The sequence below is a fragment of the Lynx canadensis genome, chromosome A3 (genome assembly GCF_007474595.2).
Source record: "Lynx canadensis isolate LIC74 chromosome A3, mLynCan4.pri.v2, whole genome shotgun sequence".
Lineage (NCBI taxonomy): Eukaryota > Metazoa > Chordata > Mammalia > Carnivora > Felidae > Lynx > Lynx canadensis.
In genome coordinates this window covers 73,717,574-73,737,100 of record NC_044305.1, presented here as the reverse complement: position 1 = coordinate 73,737,100, position 19,527 = coordinate 73,717,574, and the positions used below count along the sequence as shown (strand labels likewise).

At 35.7% G+C, this 19,527-nt stretch overlaps 1 protein-coding gene across 5 annotated transcripts in view; it reads left to right on the top strand.

Annotated features, from left to right (window-relative positions):
* Positions 1–19,527, top strand: part of PPP4R3B (protein phosphatase 4 regulatory subunit 3B) — a 65,875-nt gene that overhangs the window by 11,745 nt on the left and 34,603 nt on the right. For 3 of the 5 annotated variants that reach the window (XM_030310634.1, XM_030310633.1, XM_030310637.1), the window contains exons 3-7: positions 130–228; positions 8,912–9,535; positions 15,792–15,869; positions 17,160–17,276; positions 18,667–18,783. In XM_030310634.1, coding sequence (XP_030166494.1) covers positions 130–228; positions 8,912–9,535; positions 15,792–15,869; positions 17,160–17,276; positions 18,667–18,783 — 1,035 coding nt within the window. The remainder of the gene's footprint in view (positions 1–129; positions 229–8,911; positions 9,536–15,791; positions 15,870–17,159; positions 17,277–18,666; positions 18,784–19,527) is intronic. The other 2 variants (XM_030310635.1, XM_030310636.1) reach the window with 2 other exon arrangements.

Below are 19,527 nucleotides of genomic sequence, written 5' to 3'. Positions count from 1 at the left end.
TGCACTTATCAGAGGGCATTTGTCATCGCTGTACTGTTTCCTGTCCTCTTGATTTCTGTTTATACTTCGTAGTTATTTCTTTTCTAGCTTTTCTAGTATGGTGATGTAGAAATCTTTGTTTTTAAACAGGATACGTTAATTGTTTGGTCAGAGGCTGAGAACTATGATCTGGCTCTAAGTTTTCAGGAAAAAGCTGGCTGCGACGAGATTTGGGAAAAAATTTGTCAGGTAAGGTTTTTTTTTTGTTGTTGTTTTTTAATAATGTTTAACTTAAGTGTGCATTTTTTATTTTTTTTTCTTGTTACCTGAAGATATATATTAGAATGTGGAGAGAGGCGCCTGGGTGGCTCAGTTGGTAAGCCTCCAACTCTTGATTTAGGCTTGGGTCATGATCTCATGGTTTGTGAGATTGAGCCCCATGTTGGGCTCTGCGCTGACAGAGCAAAGCCTACTTGGGATTCTGTCTCTGCCTCTCTCTCTGCCTTCCCCCCTTCCGCACTATCCCTCTCTCTCTGTTTCTCAAAATAAATAAATAAACTTTTAAAAAAATGTGGAGAGAGAATGTTTTACCACTTTAGATTTTTATAGTATATATTCATAATAAAAGGTCAGGATATTTTAAAAAACAAAAAAAGATTAAGTATGTTCTAAATCCTTGAGGTTTTTCCTTAATATTTGGTCACCTGTTTGCCTAATGTTTATGAATACTGTGTGCCAGACACTAATCATCAGAAGTACTCATGACTTCTGGGGTGCCTGGATAGTTCAGTTGGTTAAGCATTCAACTCTTGATCTCTGGGTTGTGAGTTAAGCCCTGAGTTGGGCTTCCTGCTGGGCATGAAATTTACTTTAAAAATTTTTAAAAAAAGGGGCGCCTAGGTGGCTCAGGTCATGATCTCCCGGTCTGTGGGTTGGAGCCCCACATTGGACTCTGTGCTGATGATACTTCAGAGCCTGGAGCATGCTTCAGATTCTGTTTCTCCTTCTTTCTGCCCTCCCTCCCCCCCCACCCCCCACCCCCGCACTCTCTCTCTCTCAAAAATAAATAAATATTAAAAGTATTTTTTAAAAATTAAGGCAACAAAAGTGTTCATGACTTCAGTTCTTAAAGAGCTTACAGTATAGCAGAATATAAGAGGTGATAACTCTCAGGTAACTGGAACTTATTTTAATTAAGTTTTTATTTTAGAAGTTTCATATTTGCAGAAAATATGAGTAGAAAATACAGAGTTTCTATGTACTCCCCTCCCTAACACCTTCTCGCACACTTTCTCCTATTAGTAGTCTCTTATACTAGGATACAGCAGTCACAATTAATGAGCAAATATTCATACATTATTATTCATTATTGTTAGTCATACATTTATTAGCTAAAGGCCATACTGTATTCAGATTTCTGTTTTCTCTTCCAGGATCCCATTCAAGATACCACATTACATTTAGTAATTATGTCTCCTTAAGCAAACTAGTCTCTAATATCTGGTAGTGGAATTTTAAGTTAATCATAACATTAATTTTAACTACTATTCTGTAAATGGAATCACTGTGTTTTAGTGGTTGCCTAGCATAATACTCTCTTACAGTGTTTTTTATCTATTGTCATTTTCACTTCTATCAGCTTTTCATTCTAGTGATTCTGATCCCTGAAGGTTCTTAAGTTAGTTTATGCATCTGACCACAGTCATTTTTTTCCTTAGTCCTCCTAGGAACAGTGCAATAAAGTAGCCCAAGAAAGTATAATGTGAATCTTCCCATTCCATATAAAGCTTATTTGATGGATGGCTCTGGGTCACAAAGCTAAACTGGAAGTAGATGGTTTGTTTCTTTCCACCTCATATTTTACTATGTGTGTATCATGTATTATGGGAGCATTATTGGTATATGGTTTTAAATAGAATTTCCATTGATGAATAGAGGAAAACACTGCTAAATATGATTTTTGCTTTAATTTGTAAAATATACATAATATAATCCGGATTGGTTTGCTATATTTTGCTGTCATGTTTTCCCATTTTTAAACCTATAGATGGTGATGATGAGAAGGTCCTAATATTTACCTTTTTTTCTTGTGTGCGCTCCATAGATTGAGATTGAATTTTATGTTTGCAAAGTTTTCTTTGAAGTGAAATGTAAGACCTAAAAATGACCTCTATTGCAGACTTAGACATATGCAGTCCACTAATATTTGCTGCTCTGTTCTAGATTCAATAAATTTGAATCCTGCAAGCACTCATCCACAAAATGGAGGAAAAAACTGATCCATAAAAATAATGAAAGCATAACAAAGGATATAAAACTTTCAAAATAAAAGGACAAGATTACTTTTCTATAACATTTATAACACCATTCAGAATATTAATAGTATATAAAAACTAACCTTTTTACTATAAATTCCTGAAAAGTGGTATTTTGTATTCTCCCTCCTCCAGTATACCAGCATGGCACCTGGCACATGTTATATGTGTACTGCATACATATTTAAAGAATAAGTGAATAAAATAGAAGGTAAACATCTTCTTTAGAACTAGAATGTTGAGGGGCGCCTGGGTGGCGCAGTCGGTTAAGCGTCCGACTTCGGCCAGGTCACGATCTCGCGGTCCGTGAGTTCGAGCCCCGTGTCGGGCTCTGGGCTGATGGCTCAGAGCCTGGAGCCTGTTTCCGATTCTGTGTCTCCCTCTCTCTCTGCCCCTCCCCCGTTCATGCTCTGTCTCTCTCTGTCCCAAAAATAAAATAAACGTTGAAAAAAAAAATTTAAAAAAAAAAAGAACTAGAATGTTGAATTACATTTCTTCTAGAACATAAATTTGTGTGGTAGATAATATTTTCCAGTGATCATCACATTAGGTTATGCATACTCCATTTCTCCCCTCCCCTCACCTCAGAATGTACTGTGTAATATATGTTTCTGGATATACGTGTATTCTTAAAGACTTTGTACATTTGTCCTAGAAATTTTTGCTGAAATTTATTTCTTACTGTTTTCACTCATGCAGTTCAGGAGGTCTCTCGACCAGGCAGGTTCACTAATTCACTAGAAAGACTCACAGAACTCCACAAAGCTGTTACATTCATCATTACAGTTTATTACAACAAAGTGATACAGATTAAAATTACCAGTAGGGTAAGGCACATAGAGCGGGGTCTAGGCATGAACTTCCAGTTTTCTTTTTTAGGATACTTAGGCAGACAGCACTTTCTTCTCCCTGCACTGATGTGTGGCAACCTGCACATAGTATCGCTGACCAGAACAGCTTGCCTAAACCTTTGTGTCCAGCATTTTTATTGGGTGTTATTCCTATAAGCAGGCTGACTGCCCTGTGGCAGACTTTAGTTTCCAGCACCTCCAGAGGTTGAGCTGATACTACGTGGCCCAAGACTTCCACTATAAACCACCTAGTTACCCACACAGAGCATATCTGGCATAGCCCAAGGCTCCCAGGTACACATCAAACAGGATATTCAGAGTGCTTAGAGATTACCTCTTAGGAGCTAGGCAAGGGCCAGATCCCTTTAGGCAAGACTAATCCTTGATTGCAAAGGACACCCCTTGGTCCATTGCCAAGACTCTCACAACAAAATGATCATATTTCTCTAAACGTCTGTATTTAGTATAGCATTTATATGACAGAGCAACTATCAGTATGAATATGCCTAGTATTTGGAGGAGCAGTCCTGGAGTAGAGCTGGATTTAAGAAACAACTAATTTGTCTGATAAAGCCATGATTTACCTTTTATATTTTTATACCGATTTGATTACTCATTTTCCTCCTTGATCTGTAATTTGTACCTTATGATATACTTGTACAGAAGTGTTTCACATAGAAATTAACTGGTGGTTTACAAAATCCATTTCTTCCTCCTGCCAGTCATTTTCTATCAGCATTCATGTTGAGCAGCCTTTAACTCAGTCTCCCAATACATTTGATCATCAATACTAATTTTACCATGAGGCTTATGTACATAGGGTAGTTGGATCAACAATGCTAGTATTACACCATATTGTGGTATGGTAGTAGATGTATCTGAAAAGTACAAGTCTGGCACGTTACTAGAATCATTAATTTGGTCACTAACAATTGTTTCAGTGTATCATTATATTATATGACAAAATGTCTCCCAGAGTGGTGTAACTCATCAGGTTTAATTACAGGCCTCCATTCAACTTTGTCAAGTCCCAAGAATAGGTGATCTTGGCAAACATGGTTTTTACCCTTCCAGGCATCTGATAAAATTGAGCTAAGAGAATATCATCTCTTGCTCTGATCCTTTCTTGAGGCAGTAGTATTAATATTGGATGCTTCTTGTTGCTTTACCCATTTATTCATTCCTTTGCCCTTAGTTACTATTTCTTCTACCCATTTGCCAGTGATTTTTACTCATGCTTTTCTGCCTTTGGAAACTTTTGCCAAACGCCTTTGGAAGGGGCATTAGATTTGGCCACTCTCCTGGTCCAAGAAGTTTAATGTTTTGCTAAACAACTGAGTTGTACTGTACTTTTTAAATCTATGCATGTTGCTGAATATACAGCTAGTTTATTGCTCCTCATTACTGCATGGTATTCCACAGAACTATATATTTTACTCTTCAGTTCTGAGAGGTCATTGCTGACCTTTGAAAAAACAATTTCAACAAAAACATTACACAGTTATTTTTTTAACACCTTATAATGAGAAAGTAGAACTCCTCTCTGAAAAGTTTGACGGCTCAGAGAGCAATAAATTATAAGAAGAGCAAAGATAATTTCTGTGTGTGTGTGTGTGTGTGTGTGTGTGTGTGTGTATCTTTCAGAAAACATAAAATCAAAAGTGCATATGGAAGTTTTAACCTCAGAAAATGGTAGGATAGGGACATTTTCTTTGAAAGAGATGATGGAAATGAGTGAAGATAAGTTGTAAGATGGAGAAGAAGGATATTGGGAGTATGTTGAGTACTGGTGATCTCTTTTTCAAAGGAGAAAAGTCTCTCTTCTGAGACTTAAAGGGGAAAGTAATAGTGTTTGACACTTAAAAAGGGGAAAAAATTAAAGCAGCAAATGTAAGGATGTAGGATAGGAGTGTGGAAAAAAATATTTTTGTTGAGAACCCTACTGATAGTGTAAATTTTTTATGCACCCACTCAGCATAAGAGTTGACTGACTTTAAGAACGTTAAGGTTAGGGGCGCCTGGGTGGCGCAGTCGGTTAAGCGTCCGACTTCAGCCAGGTCACGATCTCGCGGTCCGTGAGTTCGAGCCCCGCGTCAGGCTCCGGGCTGATGGCTCGGAGCCTGGAGCCTGTTTCCGATTCTGTGTCTCCCTCTCTCTCTGCCCCTCCCCCGTTCATGCTCTGTCTCTCTCTGTCCCAAAAATAAATAAACATTGAAAAAAAAAAAATTTAAAAAAAAAAAAAAAAATGTTAAGGTTAGATTGTGGGTTTTGTTTTTCTTTTAAAGCTTTTCTTTCCTTTTTTTTTCGTTTTTTGTTTTAATATTTACTCAGAATGAGGAGCAAGAGCAAAGGAGGAGCAGAGAGAGAGGGAAAGAGAATTTCAAGCAGGCTGCGTGCTCAGCACAGAGCCCGATGTAGGGCTTGATCCCACGAACTGTGAGCTCATGACCTGAGCCAAAATCAAAAGTCAGACACCCAACCAGCTGAGCCACCCAGGCAACCCCAGATTGTGTTATAGTAACAAAATCCTAAAATAGTGACTTATCACAACAGTAGTTTGTTTTTCCTTACTGCTATTTGATGAATGAGGGTTAGAGTTGGACAAGAGGGGGCTGTGCTTATCAGAGCCACTCAGAGACCCAGGCTGATAGAGAATTGATTTTGATACTTTCAAGCTAATTGCAATGTAAGAATGAAAGGTGGCAAATCAGAACAATGGCTTTTAGAAGGTCTTCCCAGAAGTTACACATGACATTTCGCTCACATTTCATTGGCCAAAATAAATCACACAGCTACATACAACTTCATGGAAGCAAAGAACTCATGTGCCACAAAAAGGAGAAAACCAGAAATGCTTAGTGAGCAACACTCTTGATATCCAGACAGATTGATGTATGTGGGATTGACAGATCTGTCTGATATAATCTGTCAGTGAGAGTTAAATTTAGGAGAGATTCCAGGAAGCTTGTAAGGATAATACTAGATAATGTAGAAACATACTATAACCTAGTGAATGCTTCTGTAGCTTTGCTTTTGTTCTTAAACATATGCAAACTATTCATTTGCAGTGTAAGTTGAATCCTCCTATTTCCTCTTTTTTTTTTGTTTTTGTTTTTGTTTTGTTGTTGTTCCTACGATTTTATTTTTAGGTAATCTCTACACCCAACTTGGGGCTCAAACTCCCAACCCTGAGATCAAGAGTTGCACACTCCACTGACTGAGCCAGCCAGCCACCCTTCCTCTGATTTCTTCTTATTCTTTCCTTGTAACATCTGATTCTTCTTCCCTCCCTACCTCATGCTCTACTTCTGTTTCTATGGTTACCCTTAGTTACCCTAATACCAAATTTCTGTTTTCTGTCCTATTTTTCCTGAGTAGTAGGCCCACAGATTTAGTTGCCAGCTGGGTATTCAAACACCTCAAACTTAACAAAACTGACCTTCTATTAACCATTCCTCTCCATGCTCCCAGTTTTTGTTAAAGGAGCCATAATCTTCTTAATGGCAGATTTAAAACTATAGAGTTATTTGTGGTTCTTCCTCTCTCTTACACCTGTCCCTCATCTGTCTCAACATCACTATCTAAATTCAGTTCTTCATGTAGACTTCAGAATAACACCCTAATTTGTCTTTATTCTCAAATTTATTCCATACAACTGATGCCTTACTTTCTAAAGGACAGTACTGCACATTCACTTTCTTTGACTTTCCATAATCTGGCTTTAGTCTGCATTTCCAGTTTTGCTGTTGGCCATATGCATACCACACATTTCTCTCTCTCCGACTCTATTCCCTTTGTACTTTGTATACCTTTATCCCCATCTGAATCTTACCCATCTTTGAAGGTCCAAATGCCACTACTTTTATGATTTCTTCTTATATTCTCTCTTCACCACCCCCCTTTACTCCCAGGAGTGGGAAGGAACTTCACCCCCTTTACTTCCAGGAGTGGGAAGGAACTTCCCTTTGAATTTCCATGGCATTTTATCTGAACTGCTCTTATGACCTTGTTACTTAAACTTTCTCCTACATTTACGTGTCAGTCTCCCTAAGCCCAGCTCCTCTGTTGAGAACTCAGAAGTAAAAGAAGTACGCTCATGCTCTAGGAGAAAAAGTCTCTTATATGCATCAGTATATCTACTTTCTCTAATAAGTCCTTAGATCTTTTTTCATATGTTGCTTTGGTAGATTTGGAAATATGTGGAGCTTTTTCATCTCAGGATATTTGGATGTTTTGAGGTGAAAAGAGGATAATTGCACTCTTGTGTTAAGAAATAGGAAAAAACTTATGAAGGGTAAAGTTTTTATGTTAAATAGAGTCATTATAGAAATCATTATAGGGGCACCTAGGTGTCTCAGTAGGTTGAGCATCTAACTTCAGCTCAGGTCATGATCTTGCAGTTCGGGAGTTTGAGCCCTGCATCAGGCTCTGTGCTGACAGCTCAGAGCCTGGAGCCTGCTTTGGATTCTGTGTCTCCCTCACTCTTTGCCACTCCCCTGCTTGCATTCTGTCTCTCTCTCTCAAAAATAAAACATTAAAAAAAAAATTTTTTTTTAAAGGTGTCATTATAGGAAACTTGTCCCAAGTTTGCCATGCTTTTCTTGAGCTATCAACCTGAATCATAAAACAGTTGTTTATTCATTGTGTTTTCTAGATACTAGAACTTGGAGGCTTTTATCACAGATGTTAAATAAATGCCAATTTAAAAAAAAAAATCTTTGTTTTTAATTTTTAAAAATTTTTTATTATTTTTTTATGTTTATTTAATTTTGAGAGAGACAGAGTGCAAGCAGGGAAGGAGCAGAGAGAGAGGGAGACACAGAATCCAAAGCAGGCTCCAGGCTCTGAGCTGTCAGCACAGAGCCAGTTGCGGGGCTCGAACCCACAAGCTGTGAGATCATGACCTGAGCTGAAGTAGGACGCTTAACCGACTGAGCCACTCAAGTGCCCCAGTATTCTTTGTTTTTTTAAAACAATTTCAGGCTCTTAGCAAAAGCAAGTATTTTTTCAAAAGTGAATTTCAAAAGTAATATGAGGAAATCTCACTCTTGAATATCCAAGAAGTTGGGTTTTAGTTTGGTTTAAACTTAATAGTGTTTTGTCAGGCCAATGGGATGGTGCATTAAGAGCCGTCCCTAATTTGGGGGCCCCACAGAAGAGTTAACCTTCAGCAGAATTCAGAATTAGTAGATGTAGGGAAGTTATTAAACTGCACATGGTTATTACATAACCTCAAATAAATCAGTGTAATATTAGCTGAAATAAATATATTGTCAGGGGTCAGAGTTAATTAACCTCAAGTTATAAGTTGGGAAATTTAGAGGTGAAATTGAGACTCTTCCAATAATTGACTCTAAACCGGGTGTGTTTTCCCCCTCTAGACTTCACTTTCTTTCTTTTTTTTTTTTTTTTTAATAATGTTTATTTTTGAAAGAGAGAGAGAGAGAGAGAGAGTGGGCAAGCAGGGAAGGGGCATAGAGGGAGACCAGAATCCGGAGTAGGCTCCAGGCTCAGCTGTCTGCTAGAACTCAATGCGGACTCAAACTTATGGACCATGAGATCATGACCTGGGCCGAAATTGGACACTTAACCGATTGAGCCACCCACGTACCCATGGACTTAATTTTTAATTAACAGTGATTATGTGGCTAATAATGTTTCTTTGCAAGGTATTTTTTACTTAAATCCAGTGGTCAGTGATTTGATTTCCAAAATTTTGAATTCTTTTGTATTTTAAGGTAACCAGCTGTACTTGGATGTTTTTAGGTTCAAGGTAAGGATCCATCAGTGGAAGTCACACAGGACCTCATTGATGAATCAGAAGAAGAAAGATTTGAAGAAATGCCTGAAACCAGTCATCTGATTGACCTGCCCACATGTGAACTCAATAAACTTGAAGAGATTGCTGACTTAGTTACCTCAGTTCTCTCCTCACCTATCCGTAGGGAAAAGCTGGCTCTGGCCTTGGAAAACGAAGGCTATATTAAAAAACTACTGCAGCTGTTCCAAGCTTGTGAGAACCTAGAAAACACTGAAGGCTTACATCATTTGTATGAAATTATTAGAGGAATCTTATTCCTAAATAAGGCAACATTGTTTGAAGTAATGTTTTCTGATGAGTGTATCATGGATGTCGTGGGATGCCTTGAATATGACCCTGCTTTGGCTCAGCCAAAAAGGCATAGAGAATTCTTGACCAAAACTGCAAAGTTTAAGGAAGTTATACCAATAACAGACTCTGAATTAAGACAAAAAATACATCAGACTTACAGGGTACAGTACATTCAGGACATCATTTTGCCTACACCATCCGTTTTTGAAGAGAATTTTCTTTCTACTCTTACATCTTTTATTTTCTTCAACAAAGTTGAGATAGTCAGCATGTTGCAGGTAAGTAAATGAAAGTGTTCTTATATTATTTTAGGTATTCTCCTTAATAGTTAAAGCTGGTGTTCATTCCTTTTTGAAAGTTTTCTTTTGTTTACTTTAAATGTACTATTGAGCATAGAAAATAGAGCTTTATCTCATTTTTTTTTTTTAAGTATTTTTTATTTTGAGAGGGAGTGCGTTTACTAGTGGAGGGAGGGGCAGAGAGAGAGAGAATATCCCAAGCAGGCTCTGCACTGTCATCACAGAGCCTGTCGTGGGGCTCAGTCTCACAAACCATGTGATCACAACCTGAGCCAAAATCAAGAGTTGGATGCTTAATTAACCAACTGAGCCACCTAGGTGCTCCGAAGGAAAGAATCCTTTCATAATGTGACCTTTTAAATTTTTAAGTGTCCTATCATGTAAATTTTTTTAACTTCATTTTTGCATGCGTTTAGAAAATTGTAAAATATATATGACAAAATATTCATCATTTTAACCTTTTTTTATGTATACAATTCATAGCATTAAGTACCTTCTCAGTGTTATGCAACCATCACCATTGTCCATTTCCAGAACTTTTTTATCATCCCAAACCAAAGCAGCTGTTTCTAAGATTATTTTTAGTCCATTTTGTGAGATCTAGTTATTATTGGGGGGATAGTACATATGAATGTGTGTGCTTAAAGTTTTCCAAATAATTCAAATGTGTAGTCAGCACATCTAAATTAACATTTGTTAATTTTTAGGAAATAACTAGATTATTTGCTGTGTGAGGTTGGTTTTAATCTGTCTCCTTGAGTTGTAAAATAGTTTATACCATGTTTAGTATGTTAATCCTTTATACGCTAACAGTGTAATAAGGAGGAATTTGAAGATTTTCCTTTACTTGTGGTAGTATACTATACCCACAGTTTCCTGCATAACTGTCTTTGTTATGTCCATATCACTGAATAAGTTTCTTGAGCAGCTTCTATATACATAGTGTAGTAGTGGTTCTCAAGTGTGTTCTAGGGGCTCCTAAAGCCCTTTCAGAGTTCTGTGGGGTTTTTCCTTTTCCAACTTCTTGTCACTGTGAGGCTGTATTTTCTTCTTGTACTTCAAAATATTGTATTGCAACAGATTGAATGTCAAAGAAGATGTGAGAATGTAGTTTTCTTCTATTAAGCCAAACATTACAGAGATTTGCAAAAATGTAAAACAGAGCCACTCTTTTTTCTAAATTTATAAAATTTTTCATAAATATATTTACATAAACTTATATCTTATTTTTAAAACAAATTAGTAAATGTTTTTAAATGTCTCCGTTTTTGTTGTCAGTATTGCCAAACATAATCCACATAATAAAACTCTCTGGGGTACTCCATAAGGTTTAAGAGTTTAAGAGATCCAGAGACAAACAGTTGAGAGTTTCTGACTTAGTACTTAGCTCTTAGTTGTGACATTCCGTTTTATGATGTTAACAGTCATCATTCATCTTTCTGTTGTTACTTTACTTTTTGTATAGGGTTTACTTCTTTAGATCATGCTTTCACCTAGCAGTTTTCCTTATTCCACAATAATAAGTGTAAGGGAAAATAGACTTATGCATCGGGTTCCATTTGTTATACATGAGACCTGCTTTTTAAAACCGTTTGTACTATACAATTCAGGGTGCCATTTGACTTGCTGACAGAAAAACAGTTAGTCTCAGGAGTTTGGAAATAGACCTACAGTCAATATAGCTGATGTAAAGAAAAGAGCTCAGTGACAGAAGCTTAAGTGCAGAAGCTTTCAAATGATTGCTTTGACATCAGAAGGGGTTCCAAATCCATAATAATAAATCATAAATGCTTTATATGCTTAAAAATTATGCAAACTAATCTGTAAGTATTTGAACTCTTTATGTCAGTTTATATATTTTCTCGTAGATCTATTTGTAAAGGCTATAATTATATAAATCAAGCATAGCTTTAAGAAAAGAAAGTCTTACTCATTTCTGGTCCGTGAGATACATTTATGAAGTAGATACTGTGAACTACCTGTTGCATATCTAAGGTTTAGCACTTAGTTATCTCTTCATTTCAGCAGTGATGCTGAATTCTGTTCTCAACAGTATGTGAAAAGAAAAGAATTATGATTATGGTGAGTGACCTCTAAAGGCTCATTTCCTAAAGCCCAACTCTGAGGTTTCCATGTAGAAATTTTTTGGCTAAGTATTAGATGTTTCCAGATACCCTTCTAGCTAACTAGGATACGTATCTATAGCTTCTTAAATGAGTATTGGCCTACTGTTGTATGAGTTACATAAGCAAGTGCAAATGTAAAGATTGTATCTATCTGGACCAAAATGAGTTAGTGCAAAGGTACATAACATAACTCCTAGCCTAAATTAGGGTAATTAACTGAGAAATTACATGAAAGCACTTACTGTGGTCACTGGCTCCTGGTATGTACTTTAATACATGTTGAGATTCTCTAAAGCTTGATTAGGGCATAAGAGTTTAGTTAACCTGAATTTTCTAGCTAATTGCATATCAAAATCCCGTGTGCCCAGAATTGAAATTTATACTTAAAAATGTTTTTTATGAATTAAATCCCTAAAACCAATAAAGTGAGGTTATTTTCACACAGCTACAGATTAAAGTCCTTTTCAAAACAAGAAGTTTTAACGTCCTTCACTAGAAATGATTGAGGATAGGTATCTCAAATGTTGACATTTTAATACATTACATGTTATCTCCACTATTCCATAAATAAGAGTTGAGCTGAACACAAACCCAGTAAAATCAGTGGTTTTATTTCTTGTTTAACATATTTTGTGGATTTCAGCTTACTAAAAAAGAAATTTATAAACTTTCATCCCACTTACTAAGGAGATATGGTAAAATCTCTTCATGCCTTTAAGGAAAAATTTACAATAATTCGGTTCTTCATTTTGTTTCAGAAGTTTTTGGATTCATGTAAGAATTTAACATATTACATTTTATCTTACTAGATTTGGCGTAGTCTAGTTTGTGTGTGTGTTTTACTTTGGTTTGTTTCATTACTTTGAACTAGTTAGAAATCTGTCCTGTAGTCTATTTTACATGGTGAGAGTAACAAAAACCAGATTGTGCAGGTGACCTGGATTCTAATAATTTTTTTTAAATGTTTATTTATTTTTGAGAAACAGCACTAAGGGGCAGAGAGCGGGGGACACAGAATCCGAAGCAGGCTCCAGGCTGTGAGCTGTCAGCACAGAGCCCGACACTGGGCTCAAACTCACAGGCTGTGAGATCATGACCTGAGCCTAAGTTGGCCGCCTAACTGACTGAGCCATCTGGGTGCCCCCGTGACCTGGATTCTAAATCCGTCTCTGTCACTAGCCCTTTAGATAATGTCCACTCTTTGGGCATCAGTCTTTTGAAATTTAAAATTGGACTAGGCAATTTCTGTAATCTCTTAAAGTCTGATCTAATTCCAACTTTCTGTCTTTACATGAGTCTAGTAACGGTGGATGGGTTCTGGGTTTGGGTTTTTTGTTTTTTAAAGTAAACTCTACACCCCAATGTAGGCTCAAACTCACGACCCCAGGATTAAGAGTTGCATACTCTACCAGCTGAGCCAGCCAGGTGCCCCCGGGATTTGGGAGTTTTGAGCGCATGCCTGTTTAATTCAAAGAAAAGTTTGATTCACTTTTTTAAAAAAGGCCCCTTTTTCCCCATAAGGTTTTGTTGTGTAATTCAAAAAGACAGCCACACACAATTTGACTGAAAATAGTTACAAAGGCTTTTCGGGGTGCCTGGGTAGATCATTCGGTTAAATTTCAGACTCTTGGTTTCTGCTCAGATCATGATCTCATGGTTCGTGGGTTTGAGCCCTGCTTTGGGCTCCACACAGTGCAGAGCCTGCTTGGGATTCTCTCTCTCCCTCTCTTTCTGCCCCTATCCTGCTTGCTCTCTCTCTCTAAAAATAAACTTAAAAAAAAATTTTTTTAAACAAAGGCCTTTATGAAAAAGAAGAACTGAAGTGATCTAAAGAGACTAGTTTAATTGGAGAACCAGGTATTTAGGGGGAGACATTACAGTTATATTAATGAAGCACTTTAAGCTGTCAATTAATTGCTTTTTTACTAGTGCACTGAACAGAGTGCTTTTGTAGAGTATTACAAGAATAAGATTAGAAATCAGAAAAAATATATATACCAGGAATTAGAAAACATTCTCCTAGCAGACGGTAATACTTGAAATTCCCTCCATAATACATTATGCAGTTCTAGCTTTCAGCACACAAATAATGAATCATGTAAGAAATTGCATTTATCAAAGAAATGGAACTATTTTCCTATGAAAATATTCTTTAAAAAGTTAAAGATCCTTAGAGAAGAAAGGAGGATTTAATCTGAGAAAGATGCAAGAAGAAAAAAAAATTGTAAAAGGTTTAAGTGGAGGTAAATGTGTATTCACCAAAACCTAAAATATTGAGATAAAAAGTATTTAGAAAAAGTGATTTGAGGGATAAGTATAAGATTGCATATGCAGTTGAATTCTCTCAGAAATAGATGAGTCAGGCCATAGCATATAAGGTCTAGAAGTCAGCAAAATAGAGAACAAAACAAACACCATTCTGAGTCAGACTAATGAATGGGTTTGTCTCTCGGTATTCTTTAAGTAACACTGATGGATGGTTAGTGGGAGAATATGTTACATCTTCTGTGATTGTATCTAGTAGTCTTCATTCATTTTTTTATTTATGCTTTATCTTATTTTTTTTAAACTTATTTAAGAGATTGAAACTGCTTCACAGATAATCCAAGCAAAAAGGCAGGTATTTAAGGTACATCCTTAACATGTTATAATTTGATTTTTTTGTCAACCACTAAGTCAAAACTTCTAAGAACATGCTACTTTAATTAAAGTTAATACAAATTGTATTTCATAAAAGTGAATTTTAAAAATAAGTGAAATTTAAAAACACAATATTTTTTAGCAGATCTTGATGGATCTCCAGAAAGTGGATTTCAATATTCATGTCATTTTTTTCCTTAGTAATTTAATAGTCCACTCTTATTGTGGAAAACTAGAAAGTAAAGATAAGCAAAAAAATTGCTCATAATCCATCACCAAAAGATAATCACAATTAACATTCTAACGTTTCTCCCTTTTAGACTTTAGACACAAATTTATATTAAAAATAAGATTATACAGTATGTACTATACTGTATTTTTGTTTGTCCTTGTAAACAGTGCTTAGAGAAATTAACATATATCTGCCTTTTAATACCTCAGAGTCATCAGTGTGAAAAGCAATTATTGTAGTGCTCTATCATTTCACTGTGTCCTTGGGGACCTCAAGAAAATATAAGCCTGTACCCCAAATAACCCTAAATTATATTTCATGAGTTCTTGTGTTTTTTGTTTTTTTTTTTTTCAACGTTTATTTATTTTTGGGACAGAGAGAGACAGAGCATGAACGGGGGAGGGGCAGAGAGAGAGGGAGACACAGAATCGGAAACAGGAAACAGGCTCTGAGCCATCAGCCCAGAGCCCGACGCGGGGCTCGAACTCACGCACCTCGAGATCGTGACCTGGCTGAGGTCGGACGCTTAACCGACTGCGCCACCCAGGCGCCCCGAGTTCTTGTGTTTTAAAAGGTTTTGCAGTCCAGTCTTACTGCTGCCAGAATTCTGTCTCCTTTACTGTTGTCCCTGTGCCGTATTTGTAATTCATTTTTCTAATCTGCAGTGGACCGACAATGAACTCTTCAAACTTGTTTGAATTACATTTAAATTAAGAATAAATAAATAGACCCTGAGAAGGAGCTACAGTGTCTCTCAGTTAAAATGCATGAGTTTGGGGGCACCTGGGTGGCTCAGTTGGTTAAGCATCCAACTTTGCCTCACATCATGATCTAATGGTTCATGAGTTTGAGCTCCACATGGGGTTCTATCCCCCTCTTTCTCTATCCCTCCCCCGTTCGTGCTCAGTCTCTCAAAGATAAATAAATATTTAAAAAAACTAAACTAAACTAAAATAAGTGAGTTTTCATGCATTACCTAGAACTGGTTATTTTTGGTCTCCAAAGGATTCTTCATAGCTGAGGTTTCTGGTTAAATGAGGTATTAGTGTATGCATAACTAATAATAAATGGTATAATCAGGGTTGAAAACTATAACATGAATATGCCCTGGAATTTTAAGGTTTATGATGAAACTATTAGGTTTTCAGCTACTTTTATTATAATTTGTGTAAATCATGTGAGTATAACTTTATACTTTTGTTAGACTATTTCATAGTAATTATTTCTTCTCGTGTAGGAAGATGAGAAGTTTCTGTCGGAAGTTTTTGCACAATTAACGGATGAGGCTACAGATGATGATAAACGGCGTGAATTGGTAAGTTATTTATTCTTGAAATTCAAACCTTTATTTTTTTTTAAGTTTATTTATTTTGAGAGAGAAAGTGTGAGTGGGGGAGGGGCAGAGAGGGAGAGAGTAAGAATCCTAAGCAGGCACTGTGCTATCAACACAGAGCTTGATGCAGGGCTCCAACTTGTGAACGATTAGATCATGACCTGAGCCAAAGTTGGACACTTAAACCAACTGAGCCACCCAGGCGCCCCTAAATTCAAACCTTTGAAGTGCACTTACTCTTGGCTAATACAACTTTTAATATTGAATTTGTTAAGAGAGAATTTTTTATAATTAAGATGAAAAGTACACATTTATTCTATAAAATGATTACTCTCAAAGTTTCTCAAACTTATTGTTTTGTATATTTGCCAGTTTCTTAAAGTATTTTGATGTGTGTTTTTTTCCTCCAGTGAGGGAATTCATGTGCTTAAAAATCCCCAAATTAGATACGGGGTTTATGTTAGGACACAACTACAAACTCATACATTTTTATGGTTGTAGATACATTATAGAACGGCTCTTTTCAAAAAACAAAACAAAAGGTAAGGACAGTACTTCTTGAATACATGAATGATAAGTAATTTGGTTCTTGGAAATGTTTTTTTCTTTTGAATGTATGTATTTTCTGAGATACGAACCATGCTTTGGAGGAAGAGGAGAATGATTGCTACTTACCAGCAGTTTGTCATTTTCTTTAAACATTATAATCAGGTACTTGGGTTTTAAAAAGTAATGAGAGATTACAGGTTTAAATTAGCCAAGTCATCTTGGTGTAGGTAATAGCCTACTCAGTTTTCTCATTTATAAAATTAGGCCTTTAAACTCGGGAATCTTTTAATGTCCTTTCCAGTTCTTATAAATGAAATTGTACTTTTGAGAGCTGTCTGAGAACCCAGCTACCATTTATTTTATATAGCATGTTTCTACAAAAATACATGCTCTAATTCAAAATACATACCTTACATGACATTTTTACAACTGAATCATGAATTGAAAATACTATATGTGTATTCACTCTCTGAGACTCCACATACAACATGTACACTGTATGCCTTGGGAGAGTTCATCGTTCATTTTGTGGAAATAATGCGAAGTTTAGTTTTAGTGGGATGCTAGTTTTTAAGATGTTCTTTACAGGTTTGAGGGGCCAAGATACCCTGAAGAGGCAAGGTCCTTCAGAAGGGCATATCATGCTATGGTATATCACATTAAAGTGAGCCCAAGTTTGCTGTTATGTGTGTCAACTTCTCACTATACTTTCTAACATTGCAGGTTAATTTTTTCAAGGAATTTTGTGCATTTTCTCAGACATTACAACCTCAAAACAGGGATGCATTTTTCAAAACTTTGGCAAAATTGGGGATTCTGCCTGCTCTTGAAATTGTAATGGTAATTATCCAACTTCTTTTCATGTTTTTGAAGTTGTGAATTTCTCATACCTTTATATTACATATGTGAAAGTATTTATTATAGTAATGCATATTGAATTGTATAGTTTAGGTTATGATTCACTTGATAGTGAATTACTACAAATGTGTTCCATCTTCAGATTTTTATTAACTTGAATTTGTAATATTAATATGTAAGCACTTGGATATAATATGGCTTCAAGTGAATTAAAATCCCACGTGTGTTTTCAAGACTATTATCTCTTCTGTAGCAATATTAAGTATGTTTTATAGAAATTTTTAAAATGTCTTTCCTTTTTAGACCAGTGAGAGTAGAGTAAGGGCAGACTGGACCAAGGCAGCTCATTCTGCAATATGGGTTAGGGCAGTGGTTCTCATATATATCTGTTTATGATTTTTATCCATTGGTATTGTATGAAAAATTAAAAATATTTATTATTTCATTTTAAAATGATAAATAATATAACTTATAAAAATAATTTTTCAGAACAAAAAATTTTAGTGGAAGAGTGGCATTTCATTTTTTTTTTTTTTTTGGCAATCTCTTTAACATTTGGTTTAATAGAAGACAGCTAGATTCTCATAGCAACTTCTGCATTTAATTTGTTGTGATATCATATGTCTTATAGCCTCTGGAAAACCCCACTATACTTGTGATATACTGAGAGTGAAAAGGGCTGATAATACCCTAGGATTATTTATTATTATGAAAATAGTTTTTAATTTCATGTGGTTCCTGAAAAGGGTGTTGGACACCTCACCAGGATTCCCTGGACAACACTTGGAGAACTGCTGAGTTAGGGAATGTGTTCAGAATCACTTGGGAGATTTTGTAACTTACGAGTCATGTATCCTTCATGTTATGGATCAGTACCTTAGAAAACTAAGTTGTGGAAAAAGAGTGAAAATACCCAGTATTTTCAAAAGCATCCTCTATTAGGAGAGTCATAAAAGAATCAGTTACTAAGGAGTAACTGGCAAATAAATCCAGGACCAAAGATGGATTCTGGAAAGTTATGGAGTCTTAACTAGGTAACATCATTCACATTTTGCATATATTTAAATCGAAAAAAATTTCTGTACAGTATTTGTAAAGTATTTCTTTATAATCCCATGTTGATTCTTACGTTTAAATTCCCTGAATATTTATCTTCGTGGTGGTAAAAACTGGCACAAACTAATCATTGAGCTGCTTAAAAGTTTTTTGTATTTGTAAAATAAAAGGAAGTATAGGATGGAGAGATTATACATTTTGAATCCAGTACAATGTCTAATTCCAAAACGTTCGTGTGTATAGATTTGGGAAAGAAAAGGAACACAGCACAGTTTTTGTTAACAGTCTCTAAGTAACCTAATTTTCCTTTTATTAGGGCATGGATGATTTGCAAGTTAGATCAGCAGCTACAGATATATTTTCTTATCTAGTAGAGTTTAGTCCATCTATGGTCCGAGAATTTGTAATGCAAGAAGCCCAGCAGAGTGATGATGTAAGTAATAATGCTGTGATTATATGTGAATTACCTGTAGAGTAGTGTTGGCATACTATTGAGAGAAAAGGTTTAACTACAGTCTTAATCTTCAGTGAAGCAAAATAGTAGATTTCTGATCATTTGTGACATTAGCAAGCCCAGAATATGTGGCATTTGATTTATTTTACAAACTGTATTCAAAGTCGTATTGAGATAAATATATTAAAACAGAATCGAATTATTTAAAAAAGTTCAAGTGCTAATGAGGTATAATTTCAAACCCTTAACTCAGACACTTACCTGGTAAAACCAGCAAATTGTTTTCCCTTGTTTAAATGTGTCTTTTTTTTTTTCCATGTGAATGAATGTTTAATAATGAGACCAATGTGTTTTCCCACTATGTAAATACTTAAACTTTCCCTTTAAACTGTTTAAGAACAAAATGAACATAGAACTATAATTTAAAGTAGTCTTTCTCATATCAAATACATTTTAGTATTAAGAAGAAAATGAGTATAATTATGTTCCTTCTTAAAGAAGATTTTGATTCCCATTGTATGATTTCTCATTGCATGAGTTACTTTTGAATTAAAATACAGTTGCTGTTTTGTGTTTAATCTTTTAAATTCTCCTTAGATTTTTACATTCTTTGTTAGATATTTCCAGGGTATTTCTTTTTAAAGTCATTTTATTTTAGAATCAGTTTGAGCTAATGCTACAGTTTTAGGTGGTAGAAGAAAGAGGAAAAAATCTTTAAGTATA